The 16,120-nt window shown below is 39.7% G+C and overlaps 1 protein-coding gene across 1 annotated transcript in view; it reads left to right on the top strand.

Annotated features, from left to right (window-relative positions):
* GPLD1 (glycosylphosphatidylinositol specific phospholipase D1) overlaps positions 1-16,120 on the top strand; it is a 586,386-nt gene that overhangs the window by 199,909 nt on the left and 370,357 nt on the right. Inside the window, exons 6-7 of the mRNA XM_078685714.1 lie at positions 556-604; positions 5,636-5,690. Coding sequence (XP_078541840.1) covers positions 556-604; positions 5,636-5,690 — 104 coding nt within the window. The remainder of the gene's footprint in view (positions 1-555; positions 605-5,635; positions 5,691-16,120) is intronic.

Below are 16,120 nucleotides of genomic sequence, written 5' to 3'. Positions count from 1 at the left end.
GTGGAACACTGCAAAACTAGGATTTATGCATACCCACATGTGTCTTTCAAGGTCCCTTAGTGTCAATATCCCAAAAAGCTGATGTCTCTGTCCCTGTGCCAAATAATCAGGTATTTACATACATACATTATACATATATATATATATGCATGCACGCATACATGCATACATGCATACATGCATACATACATGCATACACACATACAATATAGGGGCATATTATCAAGACAGGCGATAAAATTATCGCCGCTTTAGCGGCAGAAAACTGCCACTAAAACGGCGATAATGGGCTTGATAATATGCTCTATGGAATTCCAATTGAAGCCGATGTTAGATGTCCTTCACATTTAACATGGGCTTCAATTGGAATTCTATAGAGCATATTATCAAGCCCATTATCGCCGTTTTAGCTGCAGTTTTCTGCCGCTAAAGCGGCGATAATGTTATCAACTGTCTTGATAATATGCCCCATAGTTCTATAAAAATACAGACGGTATTATCTTGTCAAAGCCTGAACGTTCTCTATGCATGATGTGTCTACTTTTATTTACACAGATTGATTTTCGTGGATCATACGCAGAGGCCCATAGTGTTGGTGATTTTGGTAAGAAAAAAAAATGTATTTATAATGGTATGTTTCTTAGCGTGGAAGAATCTTACTTACTGCCTGCATCTATTCTGAGCACTAGCCTTAGTCATTGTGTGCTGACTTCCACTACAGATATTAAATGCAAGCTCAAAGACATACAAAAATTCCCATTAAAAATCAGACTCACTACCCCGCCACCACCCTTCCACCCACCCCGCAGGCATCAGGCCCAGCCTTTTCTGGAATCACGCCAGTATCAGACAATGCTCAACAGTACTGCCCACAGGAATGTCATGGTAACATTTTTTATTCAATGTCATAAAGTGTAATAAACTAAGTGAGCTTGTCATGAATCATTCTAAAAATGGACTAAGAATATCTAGAACCATAATGTAATGTGCATTTTATAAAGCAGAAATATTTGTGAAACAGTTCACATTTGATTCATGTGTTGTGTATCTGCCTTAATCTACAATGCCAGTGAATAAATACTGTACTTAACCCAACATTTGCAAAGAATGGTAAAATGCATGGGTTTAGTTATCTCTTTAAATCCTCATACTGAGATTTACAGATCCTTAATTCTCAATCATCGGGTATGTATCACAGTTCCTATTAGGGTCTCTTATTTGTCAAATCCCTGCCATAGTAATAAATGCCTCAAAATTGTTACTGCCTCTAAAAGCATTAACCAGAGGCTCGAACTCTTCCATCAAATATTGGACGCTGAGTCTTTGAAAAAAACAGGAGAAGATCTTTCCATGCTACAGAGCTTAAGCATTTGTGGATTCCAAATATATTAGTAGCACCGATTGAGAAACTGCAGTCAAACATTTGACATAGCAAGGTACTCCTGACCATGTGGTTAGTCAGGGTAGAGCACAGAGACAAATGACAGCAACGCCACAGACAAATTGAGGTGTTGAATTAAGTTGAGCCTGGATGCAAGAATGCCTTGCCTTCAAGCTATAGAACATTTTCAACCTAGTCTAAAATGACAGGAAAACCTTAGTCTCATCTGGTAAGAGAAATGTCAGACTTCTCATGGCTTAAATCTCATATTTCTGTTTGAAATGTCCATTTTGACACAACCCACCCTTTTCAGTCAATTGGCACATGTGACAGATGACTGAAATACCTGCACCTTTCTGAGGAAGAGGCTTTGTGTTGTGTCTCCTCTAACCGCTGGGGAGGGGGACAGTGTAGCTCACTCATTGGGAGTAGGTGTACCCAGCCACCTGAGTCTACAACGAGCACCCCTAGCTGTACTGTAAGCGAGCTAAGAGCCAGCTCTAGGGCGGTGCAACCTGTGCCATTGCACCGGGTGCTGACTTCAGCGGGCGCCGTGTTTGCAAGTTTATTTTGGTTTTAAAAGCACCTACTGCGGCATTGCTTGCCTCCAGCAATTTCCAGACAACAATAAAAATGACAAGATAACTCCGGTGACTAATGTTCTTCCTAGGGCGAGATCAGAGTTTTGTCTAGTTGAGGTTTTGACTGATAATAAATTAGCCCACAGGCTCAATATGCCTGCTGCAAAGAACATGTACCATGCTGATCACAAATGACATAATGGCAATAGGTCTGTGGGTTACTGCTTTTCTAAGAGACAGCCATATGTTACTTGCAGTGTGTAAGGGTAATTGTAGCGCTTTAAAAATTGCAAAAATAAATAAATAAATAAATAAGTTAAAATCCTAAAATAGAACAGTAAATTATTAACTGTCATCAAAGAACAGCATGCACACTGCAAAGTATAGTTTAGCGCATAGATAAATGCTGCGAAAAAAGGTTCATTTGGGTAGAAATCAATTATTTTTATTGAAGAGAACCCCCAACCACGGTGTTCCATTTTTTTCAATTCTGAGGTTGGTCTTCTCCGGACCAAGCACTCTTTAACTATACTGCCTACCAGTATGGATGAGATGTGACTCCTACACCTTGCAGTCCTCTGGTTTATGTAACATTTCCTTGTTTGCTGATTTACACGGATCAGTGACTTAATATCGAGGGACATAATATAGAATGCCCAAAATATCAAATCCAAAATATCTAAGTACAGAATATCGAATCCCTATCTACAAACAGGTAAGTACCAAAATATTGAATCCAAAATATAGATTGTTAAAAATATAGTTAACTAAAATATCGATTTTTGTAAATGTATTAAAAATAATATAAAATTAACTAAATATTAAAAACAATTAAATAAAAATACTTAAAATAATGTAAAAAATCCTAAAATGTCAAAATAATAAATGTAATGTAAAAAAAAGTAGAGAATGTGTTGGATAGTGAGAGGATAAAAGTTACTATTCCCACTCCAGTGAGTGCAACAGTAGGTAAAGCGTTGGATAGCGTAGGGGTAAAAATTACTATTCCCACTCCAAAGAGTGCAACAGTAGGAAAAGCGTTGGATAGCGTAGGGGTAAAAATTACTATTCCTACTCCAGAGAGTGCAACAGTAGGGTAAGCGTTGGATAGCGTAGGGGTAAAAATTACTATTCCCACTCCAGAGAGTGCAACAGTAGGGAAAGCGTTGGATAGCGAGAGGATAAAAATTACTACTCCCACACCAAAGAGTGCAACAGTAGGGAAAGCGTTGGATAGCGGGGGGTGGGGAATTACTATTCCCACTCCAGAGAGTGCAACAGTAGGGAAAGCGTTGGATAGCGGGGGGGGGGGTAAAAATTACTATTCCCACTCCAGAGAGTGCAACAGTAGGGAAAGCGTTGGATAGCAGGGGGGGGGGCGAAATTACTATTCCCACTCCAGAGAGTGCAACAGTAGAGAAAGCGTTGGATAGCGGGAGGTTAAAATTACTATTTCCACTCCAGTGAGTGCAACAGTAGGGAAAGCTTTGGATAAGGTAGGGGCAAAAATGACTATTCCCACTCCAGTGAGTGCAACAGTAGGGAAATCGTTGGATAGCGTAGGGGTAAACATTACTATTCCCACTCCAGAGAGTGCAACAGTAGGGAAAGCGTTGGATAGCGGGGGATAAAAATTACTATTCCCACTCCAGAGAGTGCAACTGTAGGAAAAGTAATGATTTAATATTAAAATAAAATTACATTAATTATTAATACCAATAAAAAATCAATTACAAATAATTACCAATTAATAAAATTTAATTTGCAATTAAAAAATTAATTACAAATTAATAAAAATTAATTATCAATTAATAATGAATTATAAATACATATAAATAAATAAAAATATTTACTTTATAATAACTAAATTGCTTCCCACCCTATTCCCTTATAAACCCATAACCCGCTTCAAATAAATAATACAATTAACATAATTATCAATTAATCAATTAATAAAACTTATTTACCAATAATACAAATTAATTACAAATTAATACAAATTAATTACCAATTCATAATTAATAATCAAGCAATTAATTATCAATACATATAAATAAAAATAAATATTAACTTTATTACAATTAAATGACTTCCCACCCTATTCCCCTATAAACCCACAACCCGCTCCAAATAAATAATACAATTAACATAATTACAATTAATCAATGCATAAAAATTATTTACCAATTAATACAAACTAATTACAAATAAAAAAATAATTACCAATTAATAAAAATTACTTACCAATTAATAATTTATTATCAATACATAGAAATAAAATTTGATATTTAATTTACTATAATTAAATTACTTCCCACCCTATTCCCCTATAAACCCACAACCCGCTCCGGAATTAAATTACGCAAAAGTTAAATTACATAACATTCATAACTTTAAAAAAAATAAACATACATTACAAAATTATGGGAATAGATATTTAAAATTCGATATTATGGGAATAGATATTTTAAATTAGATATTATGGAATTCGATATTTCATACCCCAAATTCGATATTCTGACTGACTATATTTTGATAATTCGATATTCTGGGCAGTCTATATTTGTGGTTCGATATTTTGGGAAGTCTATATTTTGGAATCGCTATTTAGGGTGTTTACCCCTCAGACAGATAAGAGAAGAAAAAAGGCAAATATAGATTCCATTCGGATCACCGTGGGTGCTGGTTTACCAAAACTACAGGGTTAGCAGATGTTCATCATCATGCCCCCTTTGACTACAAATAACACATCAACAGTCAACTTTTAATCTGAAGGGTTGGGGAGAGGTGATGAGGGAAATATAAACAAGCAAATATGGCTCCTGCAGCCCTATAAACATTTTCAATCAGTTTGCTCCTGAAGCAGAGTAGCACACTTGTTGTGCACTTGCCACGGGATTGAATCTGAACGCAAGGTTCTGCCATATTGCTTCAATGTTTGACCTAAGGGGCATATCAGCAAGGGCCGGCGATAATTATCGCTAAGCGCGCTTAGCGCAAGGATAATTATCGCCGGTTAGCGCTGAATTCTATCGCCGAGAGAGCGTGCTATCAGCAACGCTTATCTCCAAAGCGATAGAATTCTATGCGCAAGCTGCCAAATGTGCGAATATCGCTGGAAATCCAGCGACAATCGCACAACGTTTGGCGATAGCTTGATGATAAGGCAGGGCAGACTTAGCCATTATATCCACCTTCCCTTGGATATAATGGCTAAGTCAGATGAAAAGCAGGCGTAAGAAAAGTAGCGATAAGTGCAGTTAACGCTACTTTTCTTATCGCACTGCAGGTTAACGTGAAGCTAGATAAATGGAGAAATGTCGGTTAGCGACATTTCTCACGTTATTTTGGGGAGGAACGCCCCCTTTGCATCTCATTAGAGATGCAAAGCTGGGCGTAAAGGGCGCTGAGGCATGGATTCATGCAATAGCGTGACCTTGCTAATAGTGCAATAAAATTATTGCCGCTTTCCGGCCGAAAACGGCCGCTAAAGCGGTGATAATTGTCTTGATGATATCCCCCCCCCTAGGTTTTTGCGACGTAAACAGCTTAATAGTTAACATATCAATGAGGACGTCCGCCAGTAAAGGGTGATCTGAACAATAAAATTCGATATTAAATATTAATAATAACCATTGCAGGCACTAAACATATTTCTTTATCACACCTACAGGTGCAGATGTCCTGAGTCAGTATGAGCTTGACCTAAATTACCTTCAAGACCATTGGTAAGACCATGTTATGCCCCTGTGTTCAAGAAAAGTAGACTTCTCACATTATAGATAGATTAAAGGTAGCAAGAAGTGTGGCATGGTATTAATGACTACTGGCTACTTTTTGTGGGTTGCTGAATCTGAGAAGAGTAGAATCAGGATCTGAACTTTTGAAGAACATATTCCTATTTTGAACCTGTAAATTAGACTTAGGCATGCCAGAACGTTTATAAGTAGGGTCCCAGCAGAGCAAGGGGTATTATTAGGGAAAGAGGACTAGATACAAGCGGGACAGGTAGGATAACAGCATGGAGTAAGTGATTAATGGTAATAATTTTGATAGGCCTCAAATGTGCGCCTTCTTTTGTGTCTTTGTAGCTCTTATGAAATTTTGTACTTGGTTACTTTTCTGGTTTAATGGCTGTGTGTTTGGTATGATAAATCCACATATACATTCTTTGTTTTATTATTTATTTTTATAAATTGTTTATATAAATTGTATACAATCACAAATGCTGTTGCATGGTTAACCACGACTGGTCGAGAACATTAGTACCTTATTGTCTATTCCGCAAGGGGCCAGCCTTGAAATTTGGAAATTCGCTCCTATTGGACCAACACCAAAGTCCAAGAAAATTCTCTATGACACTCATAGATTTCCAGGAGGGTGTAGATGCAAACATTTACAAATGTAGATTTTCAGTAGGTGGAAAATAATGAATGCAAAAAATTTCAAATTCCAACATTTTTTAAATTTATTTATTTGGTTATTTATTTCTCGATATGCTAAGTATTACTCTTGTCATTGACTGGAGTAAAGATGTGTATGTTTCCAGGGTTGTAAATTACATGGGTGAGCTACATGAACACCCAACACGCATATCAGTTTGTGAACATTCACCTGATGTTCCGTGTACAAACACCAGCAAAGACAACTGTAACATTTAGGCAGCCATTGTGAGTGTCTCGGAACAATATGCAACATTTATTGCACCTGATAAAATCTGACACACTGGTCTTCAGAATTTATCGAGGGTAATAGATTCTGCTTATTACAAGTTGTGCCCTAAAATTGGGCATACCGCATAAAATATGTATTTCGGTGCCTCCTGCGACAGCACTGCATGTCCCAGTATTAGCTGGGCTTCTTTCCTTGGTATATTTCAGCAGATTTAATCTGTCAAGAAGTACCTGGATGCGGAGTTTATTGCACTAACATATTCCCTATTCATTATATTTCTGATACCTAGATAGAGAGGTGGTTAGCCGGGTGAGCGGAAAAAACGGGCATGGAAAACCAGCCCTTAAATACAGAAATTATAGCATAATGTTTAATTTTTTTTAGTTATAAATCCAATTTGTACATGTGCAATTCAGGCCGCTCCGATTTAGTGAATCACGATTTAGTATTTATGGCCACAAAGTGAACTTTCAGCTACCTAAATTTTACTGACATTTGCAAAACACCACTGTTTTGAGACCCCAATGCAGGTGATTGCCATTTGTGAGTACGCACGCGTCCAAGACGGCCAACCATTGTGAAATCATTACACGTGGCTGAATGAGGGACAGAAGGTTTTTAGCACATGTCTACATTGTGCACTCATGGGAACTGCTCCCTATGAGCTTCTGGACACCAGAAGGAAGCGGCAGGTAACCTTATGCCACCATAAAAATGTGGCCTACAGTATCTGACAGCTCTACAGGCCTCCCTCACCCATACTACTTACACATTTGGGACAAATTAAGGAAGGAGACTGTGCCTTTGAAATACAAATAACCTATTTTACATATTCATATTTTAAACACCTAGGTCCTCCTTTACAAGAAACTGACTAATGGGCATTGATGCGTCAGTTTCCTTACGCCAGGGTCAAATGATTTTGCAACACCATGGATGCGCTGGTTTCCAATACAGTGCTCCATGGTGCAAGGATTAACAGATGCTTCAAAATATCTGACGCATCTGTTGTCCAAAAGTGACGCATTTCTGGAGTTGGTCATAAAACTGACGCAACTCCAGCAATGCGTCAGAACACAAAGGCGAGTCATATATTAAAAGGCCTGGGTCAATCTTTACGCCTGGTCGGAGCAGGTGTAGGGATTTTGACGCAGTCAAGTCGCAGAGTGATGCAGTGAAATGTAGATTTCACTGTGCCACTTCTACGTGGTTTTTATGTGGGAACGCCTGCCATGCATACATTATTTCTGGTGCAGGTATAATGTGAAACAGGGCTCTACAAAATGACGCATTGGACCCAATGCGTCAGTTTGTAGATATGGCGCAGTGCGGCGCACAAAAAAGTGATGCATCGGCGGCACAAGGGGCTTGTAAATGAGGCCCCTAGAGTCTTGCTAAGTAGTAGCAAGCTTTCTTGAACAGCTACTTTGAAATATATATACATCTTCTTTTTTGAGGGAGGGGGGTTGTTTACCTGACCCCAGTTGTCTGTGGCGACTTTCGATAGAACTCGCTGTGTTGGTTTACAATAGCATGGGTTGATCCAACCAATTGGAGAGGTAAAATCTGTATTAAAGGATTTTATAGCTAAGACTCAATCAGTGGTTTACCAAGGGTTCAAATGGTTACCAGGTATGCTGATTCAGGGAAGGGGGGGCCAAATGGATGACAGTGAGCGAGCACCTAATCCGAAGAGGAAGTTGAGGGGCTTTTTTATGAACCCCTTGTGACACGTTTGTGCCGCCGTTGCGTCACTTTTAATGATGCAGCGACGGCAAAAAACAGTGTGGCACATTGCAGCCTGTTTACAATGTGACAAATCTAGGCAGGTGCATCACCTTGTAAAGCCCTGAGTCACATTATACCTGCGTAAGGTATAATATATCCAGGGTGGGCATTCCAAACCAACAAAGCCTTAAAGGAGTGGCGCAGTGAAATCTATGAGATTTCGCTGTGACACTTCTAGAATGCCATTGCGTCAAAACATTACGCCAGCCTCATGGCAGATGTAAGAGTGACACAGTGCATTAAATCTAGGCCTCCACCACGCATTGCTGGAGTTGTGTCACGCTTCTGACACAACTCCAGCAATGCGTCAGTTTTGCTCTGACAGATACATCAGAAATACTGACAAATCTGTCATTGCTTGCGACATGATGCGCCGTACATTAAATACGGCGCATCCATGGTGTTGCAAGGAGGGCGCAGTGAAAACTGTTGCATCACTCTTTTCACACAGCAATGCGACAGCTTCCATAAATAAGCCCCTGAGTTCTTTGCTGAAGGTCTAATGTGAGTGTGCATTCTCAGGTGTAAACAAAGTCATTGCAGAGAGAGGGAGTGGAAGAAAAGGCTGTTTCCTTGTTTTATCCTTTTTAGGGCTGACTTGAAAGCGCAGCTGCAGCAAGACTTTACGCAATCAACAGAAACGATCATTAGGAAGCCCTAACTTGACGGGTCAGAGGCTCCGCCCTCATTTTGATCTTCCTCCCTAGCTGTTTTACTTGGCCACAAGGTGTTTGCTTCTGTAGAAAAAGAATGATTGTATTGCAGATTATGGTCACCACTGTACGCCTGTGTTAGCTATGGCCACAAGCCAGTGATCAAGCCTGTAGGCCTCGATGGTTCATTGGGAAAGGTTAATTCAGATGCAATATGTTTGATTAGGTTGTTGAAAACAGTTATGACAAAGGCAGTAGGCCCAGTGGCGTAACAAAACTTGAGGAGACCCCTGCAAAGTACCTGGAGGGGGCCCCCACGATCCAGATCCAGTCAGAAGCTCGCAGGGCAGGGGTCCGTCACCCATGCACAGTGATGGAGGGGGCCACGTAGAGGTCACAGTGGGAGCTGATGGGGTTACTGCTACGCCACTGTTTCACATTCAATGAAAACACAAAGCAGTGCAGTGATACCCTGCTTTGTTGTGGTAATGTGCAGTGGAAATGGAGGGGAGAGGTAGACTCCGGTGAAAGGCACTACTGGAGAGAAAAGCATCAGGAATGCAATTTGCGAAAGGAAACTGCATGGCTACCACCTCACAGTTATTTGATTTGTGAACAGAAGTGCATTCCTGCTGATTTTATGCTCACTGCAAGCCTTCTGTTTGGGCTCAGGCTTCCAACCCATCTACCTCCTCTCCCCATGTGTGGAACAAAATAAAGGGAACATGAATACATAGGGAGAGCACTGAAGAAGGAGTATTCTAGGCCAGATTAAAAAAATAAGCATTGGCAACGCCAATAGGTCTCATTTTTGGGACCTATCAGCTCTGTCAATGATTTTCAGCTGTGTGCAGTATGGCTAAAGAACTTCAAAAAAGCATTTGACATGGCCCACCAGTCATCATTTTGAAGGCATTTGCATCACGCACAACATGCCTACAAAATGATGTGAGAGCTGTATTTTTTCTTTGTAGTTACTGATCTGAATTGGATCAGTGACTAAAATGAAACAAAAAACCGGCTCAGCCTTTTTTAAGCAGATGGAGCCAAGCAAATGGCTCTATTCCGTAAATTATACTGTTTACAATCTCAAAAATGTTTCGTACATATGGCCCCTCATTCTCTAGGCACTGGATTTCAATTCCTGTAAAATTAAAAATAATACACAATTATTGGGAGTTTGCTGAGATGAGGTTCCTTGCCAGAAAATCGAGAAAATGCATGATTTTGCCAAAGTTTGATGTTTGCTGGGCATTCTGAATATGAAAACTTAGTAGGATCCATACAAGCCAAACCACCATAGATTTGCTTGGATCTCTAGGTTGTAGAAAAGGCCAGTGGCTGTAGGATTCCCTGGGGTATAGAGTCAAAATATTGAGTTTTTATTATCGACTAGACATAATATTGAGTAAAAAATATAGAATAGACATAATATCGACTAGACAGAATATAGACTACCAAAATATCGACTAGAAAATTTTAATATCGAATAAAATGGACATAATATCGAATCAAAAATATAGAATGGACATAATATCGACTAGACAGAATATAGATAACAAAAATATCGAATTTAAGCTTAGTTAATAATAATTTTTAATATTTGTGTAATAAAATTCTGTAGCGGGTTGTGGGTTTATAGGGGAATAGGGTGGGAAGTAATTTAATTATAATTAATTAAATATGTCATTTTATTTATTGGTATTTATTTAATATTAATTGTCAATTAATTATTAATTGGTAATTAATTAAAATATATTTGGTAATTAATTTTAATTGATTAATTGATAAATATGTTAATTTTAGTAATTTGTTTTCTATAGCGGGTTGTGGGTTTATAGGGGAATAGGGTGGGAAGTAATTTAATTATAACTAATTAAATATGTTATTTTATTTATTGGTATTTATTTAAAATTAATTGTCAATTAATTTTTAATTGGTAATTAATTGAAATATAATTGGTAATTAATTTTAATTGATTAATTGATAAATATGTTAATTTTAGTAATTTGTTTTCTGTAGCGGGTTGTGGGTTTATAGGGGAATAGGGTGGGAAGTAATTTAATTATAATTAATTAAATATGTTATTTTATATATTGGTATTTATTTAAAATTAATTGACAATTAATTATTAATTTGTAATTAATTAAAATATAATTGGTAATTCATTTTAATTGATTAATTGATAAACATGTTAATTTTAGTAATATATTTTCTGTAGTGCGTTGTGTGTTTATAGGGGAATAGCTTGGGAAGTAATTTAATTGTAAGTAATTACATGTTTTAAATATTTTTATTTGTGTCTAATTTTTAATTATTTTTAGATTGTAAATTTATTTATTGGTAATTGGCAAATAATTAGTATTAGTAGCTAATTTTTATTATTAGTTAATTTTTATTTGTACTTTTAATTGATTAATTAATATATTTCATAAAATTGAAAAATATTAATTAATTTGTAATTGGTATTAATATTTATGTTATTTATATAAGAAGTATTTACTTTCCCTACTATTGCACTCACTGGAGTGGGAATAGTAATTTTTAACCCTATGCTATCCAACGCTTTCCCTACTGTTGCACTCTCTGGAGTAGGAATAGTAATTTTTACCCCTACGCTATCCAACGCTTTCCCTACTGTTGCACTCACTGGAGTGGGAATAGTAATTTTTACCCATACGCTATTCAACTCTTTCTCTACTGTTGCACTCTCTGGAGTGGGAATAGTTATTTTTACCCCTACGCTATCCAACGCTTTCCCTACTGTTGCGCTCTCTGGAGTTGGAATAGTAATTTTTACCCCTACGCTATCCAACGCTTTCCCTACTGTTGCACTCACTGGAGTGGGAATAGTAATTTTTACACTTCCGCTATCCTACGGTAATAATATTGATTATTATTTAATTATATTATGTTACTATATATATGTTTTAACAAATATGATTGTAAAATTATTTTTTTATAACTTTCATTAATTATTTAATTATTATAAGGTAATTTAAGTATTTTTAAGTATATTTTAGTAATTGATTTTTAATATTAATTTAATTTAACATTGTTTTCAATAAAGTCGATATTTTCAGAAACTATATTTTTGTAAACGATATTTTTTTACTCGATATTTTTGTACTTACCTGTTTGTAGATACAAAGTTGATATTCTGTCTGTCGATATTTTGTCAATGATATTTTTGATAGTCGATATTATGTCCCTCGATATTATGTCAGTGATCCAAGGCAAAGAGCTCATCATATAGGCCCCCTAACTATTGTTCCAGTCCTTCCTCACTCATTAATTTTGTCTGCCAACAAAATTTCACCTTATCCGGATGTGGGCTCTCTCCTGCTGTCATCTCTACCTGGTTATATCCCAGGTCTCGGTTGGCCCTCATGTTGGGACACTCCTGCTGACCCCTCCTGCCTAGCTTTTTCCGAGGGGTTCTTTGAAAATCGAAACTGTCCTTTCTCGTTCTCCAGCCTTGTAATCATTCCCATGCTTCTAGGGGCAATCTGAAGAGCCAGGTCTTTCCTTCTGTGACTACTGGGAGATTAGCTGGGTGCAGCATCATATATTTGAGTTCTTTCACTTGTAGTTCCGTTTTCACCTCTTCAAAGCTTCGTCGCTGTTGCTGTCGTTTGTAGGTAAAGTCTGTAAAGAGATGTACTATTGTATTTTCATATTATGTATGTGTCCCCATCGCTGTACTGTTTTGAGGATCACGTCTACATCCCAGTTATTGAAGATGCGTGTGATTATTGATCTGGGCAAAGCCCCCACTTGGGGCGGCGGCACAGGGGCTATGTGCGCCCGCTCCACAGAGAAGAATTTTGACCGTCCATTTGGTTATATGTTTTGCATTGTTAGTTCCTCCATGAAGAGCTCCCCACTTGGCCACTCTACTCCTCTGGGACCACAACCACACATATATTATTGCGCCTTGAGCGTCCTTCGTAGTCCTGTAGCTTGCCCGCCATGATGACACTTTCTCTAATCAGGTGGCTCACTTGTTCTTGTAAGGGCCCTGTTTTTGTTTTAGGGCTAGCATTGTGGTTTCTGTTTCTGACAACCCCTCTTTTATTTTCCTAAGTTCTTCCCTTCGAAGTATCATCTCCATTGTTACAGAATCTGTTTAGGCTATTTATGTCCTTGATGGCTAACTCTATGTCTGTAAGCAATGGTTCTGTGGCTCCATTTGGTCTGTCATCCATCTGCGCTCCCACAGGTGTCCTCAGTGCGGCCAGAGGGTCCGCCGCTGGTACCCTATATTTGTCCAGATTTGACTGGTGAGTGGTCTTTCCCTCGTCATTCCTTATGGTGGTGTGTGTGTGTGAGGCTTTCCTCATGCACCCCGCTTGATGTCTCCCTTGTTAACATACATGAGGAGTTGTCTGAGGGGCGCTACTCGACGTCACCTACCAGTGAGGGCTGTGTTGTGGGGAGTCACTCTACCGGTGGCCAGTTGGTTTTCGCCAGCCCCCTAAGACAGGTGTAGTTTATAAATCCGCAGGAAGACTGCAGCGGGGGTCTGTGCACTATTGAAGGAACACTGCAGTTTCTCACCCAGCTGATGGTACATGCCCTTGAAGCGGCAAGTCACACACTACATTCAGCCATCTCTTTCTAGGTGGGTGGTAGGGAGCCAAAAGAGGAAAAAGAGGGTGCGAAAGAGGGAAAAATGCAGACCGTAAAGACAGAGGAAGAAAAAAACTCCAAAACCATCATAAACAGAGAAGGCAGGAACTGGCAAGAGCAAGAAAAAGGGGCAGAGAGTGTCTGATATTGGATTGAAAAATACCAGCCTTTGTATTAGGCATTCTATTTCACTGACCGCAGGTTTCTGATCAGAGCTTTCGCCACCGGCAGTCTTTATTTTACAAATTAAGCACTGACCACCCCCCAATGATGGGCCCATGAGTCACCCAATGGTGCCTCTCTAAGCTTGTCACGTGAGGTCCCCAGTCCACACAAGTGATGGAGCTCTGTGCTCCATCTTACAAGTTCCCCACTGTGTCAGTCAGCGCTCGCTGTTAGTCCTTCTTCTCGGCTTGGCAGGCCCTACCGCGTGAGCAGCACAGCTTGGTAATTACCAACATTTACAGGCTCTGCCACCACTCAGCCAGTGCGAAGTCCCACTCAGGGTGAGGGTAGTACTGGTGAGTGCAGAATTACAGGACAAATGTTGGGTGATATTATTGTATTAAGCACTGGAGCCAAGTTAGCTTTCTGCCGTCTTTACCGGTGGTTGGGCTTGCCCCCACAACAAAATAAGCTTTTATTATACAGCCATTCTAAGATTTAGACAGTCATTACTAAAAAGCTACGTGCAACAGAAGTCAATTTTTCACCAACAGAACAACATAAAGTCATTAATGAATTCTAGAAGCCTGAATGCATTTACGTATATGTGGCCCTTCTAGGACCTATGCAACTCTTTGCCTGACACCTGTACTGCAAAAGACCTTGAAAAGAACCTTGGGAAGAAAATGCAGGGTAATCTAGCTTATCCACTCAGATTGCTTTACTAACAACAAATGACAAGATCAAAATCAACTGTGCGTCAACCCCATAAATCCCAAAGACTCCTCCAATACCTCGAAAGGCACTGGCTCAGCCGGATCAGTAGCTGGCCATACATTCTAGACTATCCTCATCAAAAGCTCTGCTGTCATCCAAGCCAAAGGCATCATCAAACACTGCTTGATAAAGGAAGGCTTCCCACGTGAATGCAAAACCTGCTTACATACAATTTTGACTCTACTATATATGCTAATTGCTGGCTGATAATTAAATGAGCATTCATAGGCAACTTAATTGAATGATCAAAGTATCTGCATTAATATAAGAAATGAACCTCTTGTTAGTACTGGGGGTCTCTAGTTAGCAGAGGTAGCTACCACTGTCCAAATAGGGACCCTTTCTTCTAATCAGGGTAAGGAGGAAACCCTCTGAGATAACCCCTGCTCACCCCCTTGGTAGCTTGGCACGAGCAGTCAAGGCTTATCAACGGCAATGTGTAAAGTATTTGTACCAACACTCACAGTAACACAGTGAAAACACCACAAACTGACTCCACAAAGGTTTAGAAAAATAAAGGTAGTTAATCTAAACTACACAAGACCAATACGACAAAAATCCAACATACACAGTTCAAGATTATGGTTTCAAAAGAGTTCTTATAGTTGCGTTAAAATAATCCACAGTTGCGTGAAAAGTTCACAGTTGCATCACGTTTAGCCAACAGTACCTTTAAATGCGACAAAGTTCCAAAACAGAAGCTGGTGTGGTGGAAAACAAGTGATGCGTCACTCCTGAGACCTTGGGGGTGGGGTGATGCGACAACCCCGCTGGATGTAGCGGGCATGTTGTGGGGACTCCGGTCTGTATGGGGAGGGAGGCGATACCTTATATGGATTCCGGTACTGAGGTTCCGTAGTGAAAAAGCTCGCAAAGGCACATTGCTATGATCTTTGGGGGCTGCGACGATCTCTGGGGCGACGATGTGCCGTCCAGCGGCGATCTTCCTCTCGCAGCTCCTCGATGCGATAGCTCTGTGACGATGCTTGCAGTGACGTGATGCGGTCCGCAAGCAAGCGGTGCGACGTTCTCACCCAGTGACGACAGGCTCTGCGACGATGCTCGCAGCGATGGTAATCTTCCCACACCGGACTGGTGAGTCCCACAAACAAAGGATTCGATGACTCTGGCAGCGGCAACAGGCGCTGCGATAATCTCGGCCTTCGTAGCAGCAGGAATTCCCTCGCACTGAGGGGGATGCGCTCCGCAAGCGAGCAATGTGATAAAACTTGCAGAAAGTCTTTAAAATCTTGGTTTCCAACTTCCCAACACTGGTACAACTTCCAGAGGCACCACAACTGGCCCAAGCACTCTAGGAAGGAGAGAACTCTCTCAGCAGAGTTCAGGGAAGCTGGGGGTGAAGTCCTTTTGTTCCTGGGACTTCTTAACAGGGAGCCAGCTCTTCTCAGGCCCTTGGAGATTCCTTCAAGCAAGGGGACACAGCACAAAGCAAAGTCCTTCCCCTCTCC

The sequence above is a fragment of the Lissotriton helveticus genome, chromosome 4_1, assembly GCF_964261635.1.
Source record: "Lissotriton helveticus chromosome 4_1, aLisHel1.1, whole genome shotgun sequence".
NCBI lineage: Eukaryota > Metazoa > Chordata > Amphibia > Caudata > Salamandridae > Lissotriton > Lissotriton helveticus.
This window is presented reverse-complemented; position numbering and strand designations above follow the sequence as displayed.